The sequence below is a fragment of the Genypterus blacodes genome, unplaced genomic scaffold, assembly GCF_046128005.1.
Source record: "Genypterus blacodes isolate CSIRO-AG114 ecotype Tasmania unplaced genomic scaffold, CSIRO-AGI_Gbla_v1 ptg000098l_1, whole genome shotgun sequence".
In the NCBI taxonomy this organism is placed as follows: domain Eukaryota; kingdom Metazoa; phylum Chordata; class Actinopteri; order Ophidiiformes; family Ophidiidae; genus Genypterus; species Genypterus blacodes.
In genome coordinates this window covers 1,937,501-1,953,129 of record NW_027466902.1, presented here as the reverse complement: position 1 = coordinate 1,953,129, position 15,629 = coordinate 1,937,501, and the positions used below count along the sequence as shown (strand labels likewise).

At 45.2% G+C, this 15,629-nt stretch overlaps 1 protein-coding gene across 2 annotated transcripts in view; it reads right to left on the bottom strand.

Moving 5' to 3' along the window:
- The window catches only part of trpc7b (transient receptor potential cation channel, subfamily C, member 7b), a 49,785-nt gene that overhangs the window by 24,877 nt on the left and 9,279 nt on the right, over positions 1 to 15,629 (bottom strand). For both annotated transcript variants that reach the window (XM_076159498.1, XM_076159499.1), the window contains 3 exons: positions 14,920 to 15,057; positions 6,424 to 7,186; positions 732 to 914 (listed from right to left, as the gene is read on the bottom strand). In XM_076159498.1, the coding sequence (XP_076015613.1) occupies positions 732 to 914; positions 6,424 to 7,186; positions 14,920 to 15,056 (1,083 nt within the window). In that variant the 5' untranslated portion in view covers position 15,057. The remainder of the gene's footprint in view (positions 1 to 731; positions 915 to 6,423; positions 7,187 to 14,919; positions 15,058 to 15,629) is intronic.

Genomic DNA, 15,629 nt, shown 5'->3' with positions numbered 1-15,629 from the left:
AACAAGCAGAGGATGGATTGTTCCGAGCAGGAGGAAGGGAAGGACACAGTAATCAATGTCCAGTAGGGGGGAAGGTGGAACAAACTGTGTGTTTGCTGTGTTTGTATGCACATGGATTGTGTTTGACTCACACCTCCGATCTGATCAACCAGCCCTTCCAACTAATTAGCCGATTTCATGATACCCGTTATGTATCCCTGAACATGCAGCACACCATCATGCTCCACCTGGTTTCCATGGCAATCATCCCTCCTTCCCACTTTGCCTCACGTTATTAGCTCCCTCATTGACCGTCCTCACTGCTTTACCCAGGGTAAAAACATAGACAGGACAGACTTAACGTGTACACGATCACAGAAAACATTGTTTAATAAAGATCAGATGTTAAGCGAGTGAGCGAGGAAGTGTGCGTGTGGTGTGTTTGTTTGAGAGGGACGTGAGTGTATATAGAGGAGATAGAAGGGATTGAGCTTGACTTTTAATAAGGACGCTACTGCCCGGCGAGAGATTAACTCAAACCCAGAGGACAGGCAACGGCTTACTAAGGCCCCTCTGGTGCCAAACAAGCACACAAACACACACACACTTCAAAAGACACACGTAGAAGTAGATACTATGGTTACATCTCAATGCATCCATCTCAATAAACTGGATATCAATAAATTGTGGCCCTGATTAAATACTTATTTCAACATAACTTGTAAAATCTTCCTAGTTAGACAATTCCGTACCTTCTTGACCTCGTACTTGATGGCCAGTTTGATGCGGCTGAGGCAGGGGCGGTTGTAGGGGCTGGGCAGGCACTGGTCTATGTCGCCGTTCAGTATGGCCTCCACTTCCTCCGTGTTCCGACAGAGGTCCAACACCCCCACCACAAAGTCCTTACACTGCATGGACAGCTTGCGGTAGTCGTTCTGCACGGTTGAGTGGAGAGCGGAGGGGAAGCAAAGGGGAGAGGAAGACACAATCAATTAAGATGAAATATTGCACAAAGACGTCAAATATAAGGATGTGGGCGTCTGGAAAGGAAAGATTCATCACGTCATGTCTACAGCTTCGGTCGTGACGGGCCACTTTCCTTTGTCTCTCGGCTGTCACTTAGTCTCCCATGTGCTTTGGTCCTCTTGTTCCACCTTCTCGCTCTGGTTCTTAAGTGTATTTTAGTGTTTTTCACCTCAAACTAAACCCCCCAGACCTCAGGCGTCACCTGTGCTCTGCTCCATCAGTCACCTGCAGTTCTTCTTCTTTGGATCAATAACAATCACAAAGCTGCTCTCCTCCTGCCTGTGCCTGCTGGTCTGTGAGCTCCTAAACTCTGCCCCGCAGCTCGGGTATTGACAAGGGAATTTATATTTTAATAAATGGGAAATTGTCTAATATTAATTCAAAGCTAATTTGAGATTTATTAGCTTTGGAAGTAAACCACGAAGAGCAAGATACCGTGACTTTTTAATTTCTCTTGTGCATAACAAAATCTGCATGTGTTAGTGGTGTCAATAGCAGAAGACGCCCTTTAATAATGCTGCAGTGGGAAAAGACTTCATTGTCATTCCATACATCAGCAAGGGAAAACACACACACACACCCACACCCACCCACCCACCCTGCCACCCACACACACACACACACACACACACACACACACACACACACACACACACACGCACACGCACGCACACGCACAGCAGGTAACATTTCAAGGTAACATTACAAGGGTATGTTTATGGCTTCCAATCATATGGAAATTGAGGTTAACCCACACAGGCTATTTCCAACATCTTGGTGTTGCCCAACCTGGAGGCAGGGACACATTATAATAAAGGCAGTGGAGAAATGATGAATTATAATGTTTCGTGTTCTATAATAACGGTAATGAAATACTCCAGTGGGTTTTCCACAGTCACAGGAATTAAAGGGTGTGGATTTCTTCTTTCCTTCCATCTTCAACGCTCCACTGGACTCAGTTCTGCCCACTGAGGCTAAGTTGCACAAGATTTATATATTTATCTAGGTTTCAGGTCCACTGGGGGTCGAGCTACTTTTTCCCACAAAAAACAAACAAAACAAATACTCAGCAAACGTGAATTATGTACTTTAAGAAAACTTTGAGTCTTCCAATAAATGAACAGTAAGGAGCAGCGTGTTTGAGCTTTGTCTTGGCTTGACACAGACATTAATTGAAAATAAATGTCTATCAATCGATATCGACTGTGAGGAAAGGTTTTATCACCACAGGATGTTCCGGCATGATGCCCAGCCATATTTCTCATCCTTTCTTCTCACGCCACATCTCCCTCCCTCTGTGCTGCCTCGCTCCGTTCTGTGCGCTTTGCCAAGCACGGAGCGGAAGAGGAGACAGGAGGGATTGGCAGGGTTCACAGTCCCCGGGGAGTAATGCTCATAATGTATTCATAGCCATGTTTGTGCTGTGTTCAAGCATACCATCACAGCACGTTCATAATGCTTCCATAAAACTTTCACATGGCTTTGTAGGACTTCATACAATCCCTGAGGCTTCCCCAACAGAACCATTAACAATCAGCACAGCCAGAGGGAAATTACCGATTCAATTTCACTTCCATTTAGGGGGGAAAAAAGGATATTTAGAGCAAATTCTGCCTATTTGTGTTGTCTACAAGTCAGTACATATTTCCCTGTATCCACTAATTCTGACCATCGTTTGTATTTGCGCATCATTTGGCTGTTTTAGTGACGGATTGCCTTCTCTAATACGGGCTAGATGGGACGTGGCTCGAATGTAAATTGGTTTAATCAGCGTTCTGGAGTCAGGTACGCAAAGGCATTCGATGTGCTTGCACTCCTAAATGCCTCAGCGTGTGTGTGTGTGTGTGTGTGGAAGCATCAGTGGAGGGAAAGTCATTTGGTGTGTTTTCCCTTTTGGTTGATAAGGAAAAGAAATCAATTATAACCTTGTGTCCCTTTTGCGTTCCTTGGCTGATGCTTCAGGGGTAATTCGTATAAGATAGTGCTTTCTTAATCAATAATTGGATCACTAGACTCACATGAAGAACGCGCGCAAGCCACAACACACATATGTACGGGAAAATCTGATTACAAATCGTGGTTGTGCGGCAAATGCCTCAGGGGCTGAGATAAAGGACGGGAGACGATGGTGTGAGAGTGAAAATGGAGTGGGGGGGGAAGCGTGAAGGAGAGTGATTATGGTTACAGATGAGTAAAACCAAGATGGGGAGGGGGGGGCATGGAGCATGGAAGGAGGGAGACTTACAATTGGGGGGATGGCAAGAAGAGAGACAATCCATCATACTGCATTTCAGTGGAGGTCCACCACCATGAGTCCTCCATTTCACTTTCTTCTTCATTTTCCCTGTCTCACACTCTATCTGTCTGTCCGGCGTTTACTGGGGTCAGAGCCCGATAAGATCAACAACAGAGTGGAGTGAAAAAATTGTTCATCATTTTCCAGTCGCTCTGTATCTCCCGTGTGTGTGTGTGTGTGTGTGTGTGTGTGTGTGTGTGTGTGTGTGTGTGTGTGTGTGTGACCAGAGGCTTGAGGGTGAAATGGACAGCCGCTCCTAAGACGTGCTGTGATCAGATTACAGTTGGTCTGATTCGCTCTCAGCAGTTTGATCATAACACCCCAAATGCACCCATAGCAGGTCAACTCTACTTATCCCTACACTGTGACTGGGTGTGTATCTGTGTTGCAGTGTTTGTGTGTGTGTTCTGTGGCAACAGTCAAGCAAGGTAAGTCAAATTGGTTGCTAGCAGCAGGACCAATGCATCGGTGCTGCTCTGTCTGTCTGTCTGTCTGTCTGTTATTGCTGACCGGCAACACGTTCACTTTGAAAAGTTTGGACAGGATTGTGCAACTGACGTTCTACAAGCCACTTTTGTACGTGAACGTAAACACAAGCATTGAAATGTGTGTGTGCCTGTGAGTCCTCCTTTCTGAAGAGCCCAACTTGTCCTTCTTCACAGGAAACTCACATTAACAAATATGGTCACAAGCCACTTTTCATCAGCTACAGTCCCAGAGGGTTTCCTCCACAAAGTAGCTTTACATATGAATGAAATCAGCTGCCAGTCACCCCAAGGTGCTGACTAATCAAACATAAAGGGAGCAGTTAGGCACCGTTATGAGAGACATACCAGCTGATCCCTGTTCTCTGATTCTGGTGATACTAAGGTTTGTCAATGCAGTGAAATCCAGGTAGACACTGTTGACTATAAACATGGAATTGTGTCAAAGTCTCCTCTGTTGTTCTCATTTCATTCTGGCAAATGAAGGCTTGTTTTAAATGGTAAAATGAGTTTGAGTTTGTTGGCAAATGTCTCATCTCGTCTGGGATACATAAATTGTCTAGACGTGACAGCGAGACTTAATACGGATGGAGAGACAATAGAGAGTAGCATGTTTGCATTCGAGTCGTTGCCATATGTTATTTCACAAAGAGGAAATGAAGGGAAACACAGTCATTATGGGGGAGTTAGACCAGGAAGCAGAGGTCAGCATCATGAAGGGGCTGCACCTGGTTTGGCGACTGGTGAGATGAAAGGCAGAGAGGAAACAACAGACACACACACTAATAGACTGAATATAATCTTCCCTCTCTACGCCCGGTAGCTGAATATGTTTATCAATATTTCCTCCATATTTCCATTTTACTGTATTTCTGTGTCACAAGTAATGATCAAACATGTTGCAACACTTCAGAAACACAAATCAATGCTCTACATGTTTTACAATAACACAAATCTGCTTCATATTACACTGCAGTTTTAGTATCTTGTGGTTCAAACATTGATTTAAAGGTTAATTACAATTAAGGTGTCATGATGCTCTAACCAAAGCTCTTATATTTCGTCCTTGTGTTTAATTTCCCCATAAAAAGGTGAGCGACTGGGGCTGTTGGCACGCCGTCAGGACATTATTTGATATTTTACTGTAATGAGAGGATGGGGAAGAAAACAAGGAGGCGAATACAGAAAAAAGACAGGGGTGATAATGAGATGGTAATGAGACAGATGAGCTCCGGTCCCTCAGGTGAGCCCTCCCATTAATTTGTCTGGAGAGAGACGACGGTAACGACAAGCAGAAGAGGTGACGGACAGAACGAGCAGCTGAAAGGAGAGAAGCAGGGAGGAATGGATTCTAATGGCGTGTTCAGTGTCATGATCTCACTCTGATCCCTCATGTCCACCATATACAGTATATAAATATAGCTCAGTGTGTGTGTGTGTGTAGAGTGTGTCACTCCTCCCCGACAGCAGCCCTCCCCTGGTATCAGCCCCGGTGCAGAAAGAAACACTAATAACAAACCATCCGTGACTAATTTCCACTCAAGCTAAGCAGTTAATAAGCTCATTCCGCGCGGCGCCGAGGGCCGAGGCGCGGCGGGAGATCTGTCACCTCTCTTCGCCGCACGCAGAGACCGGCTCATTTAGCTCAAAGAGGAAGGAAACCAGGGCACCAGAAGAAATGACTTAAAGTTTCCCGGAACTGAACGAAAGGAATGAGGACTGAAGTAAAAAGGGCAATGTCTGTCAAATTAACATAACAAAGTGAAGCAAAACAAAAGGACAATCAGGCAAATCAAACAACAATGTCATAAAATAAGGAGAAAAACACACAGTGATGGAATGATTTTGTTTTCCCGGAGAGTGTAGTCTTTTGATTAAGAGGTTGTTTGGCTGATGACAAAGCTGCTGCCATAATATTGATGTGTGTGTGTGTGTGTGTGTGTGTGTGTGTGTGTGTGTGTGTGTGTGTGAGTGGGTGGCGGGGTGTATTTATTTGGCAGAAGACATTTCATTAGCTAGTAATCTCTAGAAATGCGAAACCAGAAGAAGAGTGCCTGATTAGCCGTGTCTATGTGTGTTTAATGGTAACATATTGTGTTTGTGTGTATCAAAATGCTGCAATCACACTCGGAAATCCATTCAATAGTCTGGAATTAATGTTGCCATCACCTTGACCCTGAGCATAAACCTGCTAATGCACCTGTATTATGTCCTAATCACAAATTGACCTTTAATCCCACTTACCTTCCAGCAGAGCCTTTATTACTCAAGCAAACTTTAAAGCCACAACGGAAAACACAACACACACAGTATGTTAAGCTGCAATGATACGGAACTATTCTTTAAATGATGGACAGCATAAACACGATTCCAAACTCTATCATTCTGAAGTTAGGGCAACTTACTTTTCTCTGTGTGTGCGTGTGTGTGTGTGTAAAGTTATCCCAACCCCCACTTTCCCTTTCCCTCCTTCATCACACTGACAAATCCTCCAGCCACCCCGAGGCCACGCCATGTTGAATTTAACAGTGTGTTTGTGAGTGTATGGGCAGTGAGTGAGGGGGACGATAAAAGTAAAACATTTCTAAACAAACTGCAGGTATGCAGAGGGAAAGACGTGAGTGAAGAGGCTCTCACCTTAAACTCCGTCTCGATGTTGGCCAGCCTGGCTAGTTCGTTGCTGAGCTCCAGGGCGGTCAGCACGGGGTCTTCACTGCTGAGTGACAGGTAAGCTGCGCTGGCCAGGCCCTTGTAGGCGTTCATCCTGGAGCGCGAGTGGCTGAACGAGTCCTTTTTCTGCTTGTCTATACACTCGGCGCACTTGCAGAAGTAATCGTGTGGCCTGTCGATGCGGGCCCCCTTGGTCAATAGAATGTGAACGATCTCATACTCCTGACAGTGAGCGCTTAGAATGATGGGCGTCACGTCGTGAGAAAAACGCGTTCCGTCTTCGTCGTAAGCGAAGAAGTCGTCGTCGCGCATCTCCTGCTCCAGGGGGCTCAAAGCCAGCCTGAGACCCCCGCTGAAAGCAGGGTTAGCTAGAATGGCCTCCACGATGCGCACGTAGCCCTTGGAAATAGCTAACAGCAAGCCGTCGCCAACTCTCGCCAATCCATCCTTCTTCAGCAGCAGCTCGGTCACTTCCAGGTGCTCATTGCCCACTGCTAGCTGCAGCGCGTTCTGGCCCATGTAGTCTACACAGTTGAAGTTGAGGGTTTTGGACTCTTCCAACATTTTGCGTACCACAGGAATGTTTCCGTACTCAGCCGCATCCAGGAAACGCTCTTCCTCTGCAGTGAGGGCAGAGCCACGCTCATTGAACATGTAAGCTGGGCCGCGCACAGCCTGGCGACGCCCCTTCTCCCTCAGGGTGGTGTGCCGACGAGGCATGGCCTCCATCCTGGAGACAGAAAAAGTGGAGGATGAGGGAGGGAGGAGGGCACAGAGTGAGAGAGAGAGAGAGAACGAGAGGGACAAGGACAACAATGACAACGATTGAGATGCAGAGAGGAATGAGAGCATTTGTGATTCAGGGGAAATGGTGATGACGTGATGGAGTGGGGAAGAGGAGATGGAGTGGGGACGAGGAAAGGAAAGAAAAGTGGACACGACAAGACAACAAATGAGGAGAAGAAACCACAGCATTTTAAGTGAGATAGAAGTGACCATTTAACTAAAAAAGAAGGTCGTCCTCCTGTGTGGACAAGGACTGAACAAACACACTGAGAGGTGATTAACATGGACCGCTGCTCTGAACTCAGAAAAAGCCCCCACAAGACATCTGTGACCTATTTGACCCCAGCCAGTTCAATCAATTATCACCCGTATCAAAGCTCGCTGGGGGCCATCTCAGGTCAACAGCTGTGATGAAGCTGTCGCCTTAATTGCCTCTGGCATGACAAAGCGACTCTGATCATCCGGAGTGACTTCCTCTCCTTCTTCTTCTTTGGCCAGTGAGGAATCACCGTATCTCTCGCACACATGCGTGTACCTTTGCCACCGTGCAGTTTATCCCTTATGTTTCTTTCTTCCAAAACGGAGCAGCAGTCTGCCGTGATATGTGGCAGGAGAGAGAAGGTGAGAGCTCCTTCAGTCATGGCGACTTGTCAAACCTACTGTGCATCTGGCTCAGTAATCACCACTCTCACTGCACTCCCACTCTAACACATTTCCTAGTGTCACTATTGTGCTCTTCCAAATGGATTTCACAAACACAAAGATTTGACAATTCTTGGGGCGACTGCACGGCCTGATACAGAGAACCACGGAGCAAAACAACACATTTGATGTTCTCTAACAGTGGAAGACTGGAACAATGAGACTGACCAGCTGCAAACCTCAACACCTACATTAAACTGTGACCACCACACTACAGAAATACAACTCAGAAAGTTTCAAACACGACACAGCAGTGAAAAGGGAGTCAAATGCAACAACACAAACAACACAAACATCGCAAAACAACACAAACAAGTGTCCTTCTAAATCCACTGATACACAAAATAAACACAGTACAGGTTCACAGGTCCACCAATTAATTTTACCGCGGTAATAAAATACTACTAACACTGAGACCCGGTGCCTCAAACCTATCATGTCTGTGTGTGTATGTGTGTCTGTGTGTGTAGAGGGAATTGGTGAAAATGGAAACCTTTTCATTGTGAAAATATTCCCTGGGGGGGCGGCGTCAAAGGATGTGGAATTGAAAATATGAAGACAGCTCGCCGTGGCAAACCGCTGCAGGAGAGCCTGTGTGTGAATGTGTGTGTGTGAATGCGTGTTGCGTTATAGAGTGAAAGAATGTGCTTGTCAGTGTGCGATTTAAGGGTATAAAAGGTCTGCAGCTTTTGATTTTCGATTTACACCATCAGCTGTGTACGCCTTAGGGCTGCCAATCAATGTCGGAGAGCAGAATCCCTCTCTGGCTGCTCTGTGTGTGTCTCCGTCTCTCCGTCTCTCCGTCTCTCCTTCTTTCTTACACCATTATACTATATACAGTATATGTACACACAGGGGGGGACAAGCAAAGACGTGTACACTTATAAAATGGAAATCGATTCCATGTAACCTAGCATGGTGAAGGTTTGAGCCGCTGTTTTATTCTACCTCATCATATTTTTCCCAGAAACACTCTTACAGACATCACATTTTGCGAGATTCTTGGTAAATGAGGGTCCAGTCTGGCTGCCAGCCAATTAGGATTTAACCTCATAGTTGGATAATGAATCATCACTCTCCTTCCCCCTCCATCTCCCATCTCCCATCTATCTGTGACTGTTTGTAATTCAGATCTGAAATAGAATTTACCTGCATCATTACTGTGTGGAATTACAATCTCAGGGACAGGGGACGGACACAGGGGAGATGGATGGACCGAGTGAGGCGGATAGACAGAGAGGGATATGCAGTATGGGGGGGATTAGAGAGTGAAAGAAGGAGTGTGTTTGTGTATATGCTTGCATGTGAAATGTGTGTAAAAATACTGCTCACATCCAGCACAATATAGATTTAACAGTAAAGGACACATAACATCACTGCTGTTGGAATATCAACAAAGTGATGTCATTCTTAAAGAAGAAGGGTATATTTTATTACATCAACAAATAATTTGAACACTTTATCGTCAATTTCTGTCCTGTTGTGGTTCAGTTAAAGGCTAAAGCAAAAAAAGCTACAACCGGAGATAAATACATATCGCAAAAACACACAGTTACATGTTTAGCAGAGTCAGAGCAACATGAACATCCCACTGGTGTCCCTGCTGGAGATATCGCAGCTTTTCACAAAATTTTAGCCGAGCAGTTTGGTAATGTATGCTCAAAATGCATGCTGTATGCTAAAAGAGGAATCAGTGAGTGCAGGACACACACACACACTTCTTCCCCATCCACATGTAAATCCAATATAAACAAAGACCAAGGAAAGCAAATAAATACCTTAAATCTGCTATAAGCTGCAAAAAGCAATTATTCTAATCTTTTGATACAATTTTAATAGCAAAATGTTGCTGATGGAGATTTAAGTGAACAACATACATTTTGCTCTGTGTCTTCTGAGTTCTCTAAATATATTACCCAAGTCCAGTTGCTCTTCGTTAACAATTGGCTACCCAGGTCTCGTTTCAACGGTGCAGTTAAACCAGACCAGATGGTGCTGCAGAGCTCCATTACCAGTTTTGAAACCTTGACCTGGCTGCAAAAAAACATGACTTCAGGACACTCAAAGGTTGGCTGCCAAAAAGACACACACTATTTGCCAAGACGACAAAACACAATCCTCAGCAAGATGACTTTCTTGCTGTGCTCAAAAGAATCAACGCTGATAGCTGCTGCTTGGTATGAAGGGAATTAAGCAGAAAACCCCAAACTCATGACGCACATTCAGCAGTAATAAAAAGTGAGAAAATGTGATTTTTCATTAACAGGAAAGGCATGAAATGGGAAATGGCTTTGATGCTCATAACTGAGAAAGACGTGTCTGTGCAGCAGTATTGTATTTACAGAACTGACTGAGCTGATTTAGCACTTCATCAGTCCAGAGAGATGAGCAGAATGTACCAGAGGAGATAGGCGCTCTCCCCCCCCCCCCGCGCGCCCCCGTCTCTGTACTTTTCTCTTTTTTCATCGAGTACACACGTACAGACACATAGACATGATCTCCCGCACTAAATTGGCAATTTTGAGATCAAAGGTAAGTTGCTCACCATATTGCACTGGTAATGAGAAACAGACGCGTTCGCTCTCTGCTATGCAGAGATGCAGGCCTCCAACATTTAGCCTAGGCAGGCATCAGTGGGAGCATACATGCTTTTTACAGGGGCACTAAACCTGAATATTGGTGAATCAAAGAGACAGACCAGAGAAGATTAAAGACCTGACCTGGATGCCTGCCATTCACAGTGACCAATGGTGTTAGCACAAATAGGTTGACAGTAGTGCTACCGTCACAGTTTGTATACTTTTTCTCGGTGGATGATGATTTTCCATGTGATGACAGCTTTCCACTACTTTCACACTCACATGGAAGGTAATGAAAACAGAAGGACGGATTTACAGAGATGTGTCCAATCACCAGTATACCTGTGTGCATTTTGCACGCGTTAGGAGTGTGACATTGTGTTGATGTGCTGTTCAAGCTGGTCCAGGTTAGCGTCACATGCTTTTGACACACACACACTCACAAACACAAGATCACTGTTGGCTCCTGGTAAGGCATTCATTAAATAGAATCAATCAAGATCCAACAGGACTGAGGGACTGTATAGAGGAATTCTCTACATATATTTCAGTCCCAATAAAAAAGTAGTCTGTGTGTTCAATATAATTAGGTGGGTGAGGGAGTGAAAGGGTCTGAGAGAGAGAGAGAGAGAGAGAGAGAGAGAGCGAGAGAGAGAGAGAGAGAGAGAGAGAGAGAGAGAGAGAGAGAGAGAGAGAGGGACAGATTTTAAAATAATGCACACTTAATCTACTGCAAAGTCTCTTTCAGCAGTACGTTGGTTCTGCAGTTTGTCAATATAATGTAATCAGTATGTGTGATGAAGGACGTGATCCGGCAACTGTGATCGATGTAGCATCCCATTGACGTAACACACCAAGGATCTGAGGAGCACACTCGGCTGTAAATCAATAGACCGTAGCCCTGAACTGACAGACAGCCCTGTGGCCTGGCCTGTATGTTACTTTGTGCAGATGGACACAACAAACTGACAAACTGCTCCAAATGCAACCTTGTTCATTTCAAGTGGTGTAGTTGTTCTGGATTCAGAGGATTTATTATAGCACAGCAGCAACAGATCTGCCACTTACAAACAATACACTTACTGTTTACATATAAGAAGAAATTCCACATCTACTTCACCCCAGGCCACTGAACTTGTGATTTATTTATGAGTGAGTGAATCAAACTTGTGAGTGTGTAAAACAGGGGACTTACGTTTGCTGATGCCGTGTTTGGGAGGTGAACTCGGGCTCTATGTACTCGGGTGAGCAGTGGTTAACGTAGTCCGGGAGTTCCGGAGCTCTGCGGAGCCGCTGTCCGTGGTGCTGAAAGCGCTCAGCGGCGCCTCCACCTCTCCACTTGGGAAACAGATCATCACTGCTGTCGTGCCCCGGGTCCGGCCGCGGATCCTGCCGCCGACGAAACGCAGAACCGCTTTCCGCGAACTTTGGCGGCGTAAATGTTGGGGAGTCCACCTGTTCCCCGGTCTCTGGAGACGGGTCAAGACACTCCGGTGTGGCAAGGTAAGGCGGGTCTGTGTCATCAAGCAGCAAGGCGGTGGAGGAGCAGAGATCAAGGGGCCGCGGAGAGGAAGGAGATCCTCCCGGGTGACGGGCAGACAGAGGCGGGGAAGGGGAGTCGGAGAGACGGGCTCTCTCCCCGCTGTCGCTTTCCTCTCCTTCGTCAGACATAACGACAGTTCGCGAGCGGCATAAACGAGTTTACAATCTAAACTATGCGACGCACATTGAGCGGTGTTTGTCAAAGTTTCTGACCGTCCAAGTTTCCCTTCGAGCCGCGGAGCGCAGACGGAGAAGCCCTGACCAGCACCTTTACGCCGGTGGGTGCGCGCGCTAATTAGAGAGCTCCAAGGGTGCGCGCGCAGCACGCAAGCCCTTTACAAAATGGAAGAAAACGAAGAAGAGGGAACACCTGATAAAGACCACGTTACAGCGCGAGCGCGAACTTTGTCTTTCCTTCTGCGGACGTATAATATATACATTCCTCTTAACCCCGGAAACGACAAGAAAATAGGATTACAAACAGTTTACACTTGTTGCCTACATGAAGTCATTGTTCAAAGTAGAGTGCGAATTAAGTAGTGTGGGATAATGGTGTGTGTCTGAGAGATGGAGAGGGGGGGGGGGGGGGGGGGGGGGGCGTGAAAGAGGGCACCATCGATAAAACAATACCTCGATTTCCAGGAAAGACAAATGTTAATGTGTATAGACCCAGTTAATAAATCTACAGGAGTTACCTTGATGGATAGAGAATGAGTCCAGGCTTGTACTTTGTATAAAAGCTACCCACAGACAACAACAAATGCATTTCTGAATAAGCTGCAACCACAAAAGTACTTCCACGCCATTGTCAGATACACTGACAGGAAAAAGCTATTTGTTATTTCCAACTTTGCCAGCACTCAACACTCAACACATTCAAAGAAAAGCTCCAGGAGACTCCTCGTTACTGTCTGCACCTAAAACCTCTGAAAACCAATGAAAATATCTGACAGAATGTATTTTTCCAATATTATTACAAATTTATAAACCTTCTTAGTACATAATGTGGAGTGTAACTGATCAACTGCGTAACAAGTAATACTATAGGTGATCATATAATGCTATAAATGCTGAGAGGCAGCAAATTCAAGTATTGTCATGTGACTCCTTTGTACTCTTTGTTGTTCTTATTTAAACATTGATTTCCCTTTCAGTTTTAAATTCTACAGAATTTCAGGCCAGTGAAGTTAAGTTAATTAAAAAAACTTCAATGAACTTAATTGGGGGTGGACAGACTGAACATGAAAGAGCTCGCTGTGGGCTGAGGTGGTTGTGGAGCCTTTGTCAAGCCCACCTGTTGTTCTCCAATTACTGTTAACAGACATAATCTCGTTAGAGCTTCAGAGAACAGACAGCACATGAAGCCTCCATGAGAGCAACGGAGGCAGAACCGTGCATACAGCTCTCATCTATACTGTTTTAATTTGCAATAACAAGTCATAGTTATTTTCCCATTTGTCCTTCCATGTAATGAGGAACTCCCTCTCCTTCTCTCTCTGTTTATCGATCTCTTTCTCTCCCTCTCTCACTCATTCACTCACTCTCTTCTCTTGTAATTACAGACAGTCTGATTAGTCTTGGTGGAAGACAGACAACTTCCTGAATGAACGCCTGCTCATAAAACCAGTCCCTCTCTTAACTATACCTTCCTCCTCACTTACAGAAGGAGTGAAAGAAAGAAAGAAAGAAAGAAAGAAAACAGAGAAAGAAAGAACGCAGAGAAACTACCCATGATAAACTGCCTGTGACCTTTGCGCTGACCGTCAATGGAAGCACGATCTAATATTAATAACTTGCCGGTACTTAAGTCTGTCATACAAGCACCGCAAAGGGGATTAGTGAGAATTGGGACAACATGCATACTGATTGAGTACTAAGTGAAAGTCAAGAGGCACACAGGTGTGTGTATATTACTGCCGATCTGTTGCATTGAACTGGAGTAGAAATGGATTGTTGTAAATGTTTTTTTAAGTAAAATACAGGCTGAAGAAAAATAAACGTGTTGTTTTTGACATCAAGCCAAGCTTATGTGGCATTATAAGCATCAAAACAACAGTAAAATGCTGTAGAAAGATCCCCCCCTCAAAGCTAAGGCACTGATAATGGAGTGTGTCTCTGTGGGTTGAAACCTTCTGGCAGTGACTGACATCACAGCTGGTGCTTTCCATCAGTTGTCACAGGGATAACATCTGCTGTGAAATCAGCGGTTGGTTTGTGGTGAGCCAGCCAGAAAATGTTCAACTTTCAGAGAGGAGTGAAGCAGCAGCGAAGACAACTTCAAACTCACCTGACCTTAATACACACTGGACACAGGACTACCACCTTCCCGCCCACGCTTTGTTAAGAGTATAGTAGCAACAGTAAAACTCAGTTTCTCCTTCCAGTGCTCTGTTATAGTTAAACCCATCATCCAAGGAAACTTGCCGACCTCCCCCCGTTTATGGCAGCACCACCGGCACCGTACAGAATCTGTTACAGCATCCAGCACGCCTGTAATGAACGCCTCAGCTCCGGTCAGGCCAGAAGGTATCCAACTTCTAACCATAGGAGACAGTCAAGGCATGGTGCTACCCTCAGGGCTGCAAACTTATAGGTTGCAGTTTGACACATGACCCTCAGCCCCTCAGGAACAGACAGGACAGCAGCCAGTTGGCCAATTATTATGACCAAAACAAAGCTACCCTTTTGTTACCTCCCAGTTGTTGACACTGAACTCTTTGAACTCAGATTGCTTCACAACACTGACCTCCAGAAAAATGCTAATGTGGACGCAGGAGTTGACGATTACAAAATTTGTATGTAAAAAATAATAGAAAAGATGACACAACTCAAGAATGAATGTATGATAACATACCCAGGACTCTCTCCGTCCAAGTCTTCATCACTGCATCTGCCATTGTCTTTCGTCCTCCTGTCTTCTCTGTTCCGTGCCTCACTGTCCAAACATTGTCTCTCCCTCATTGGTTTTAGTTGGAGACCACATGCAGGCATTCTGGGTAATGGCAACACAACAATCAATACTTATACACATATTCAAAAGCATCTCAAATTCGATTTTTTTTCTCCCCCCCCCAATATGTTCCTCTGCTGCTGGTTTCATTACTGGAGGAGGAGGAGCCAGAGTGAATATGATGAAGTGTTGATGATAAACGTGAAAGAGTGGGAAAAACTACATGATATACGATTTGCTGACCTTTAATCGAAGTTGCATGAGTGAATGAACGCGGGCTCTGTGTCGTCTGTCACTGGTAACTGAGGTCGTGTAACAACTTGGCTTCCTGTCCTATTGACTTGAGCAAGGCAATCAGTGTTAAAATGTCAGGAGGAGGTTGGGCACAAAAGCCAATCACTCACACCTTTCATCAACCCCACAATAATTTTATTGGTCACTTGATCAATGACAAGTCAATCAATGAGGGCAATATTCCCCCCAAAAACAGCATGTTACTTTCACACACACACACACACACACACACACACACACACACACACACACACACACACACACACACACTTTCTCTATCTCTCTCTCTCTGGGCAAATATTGGAGTCGATATGCACGGT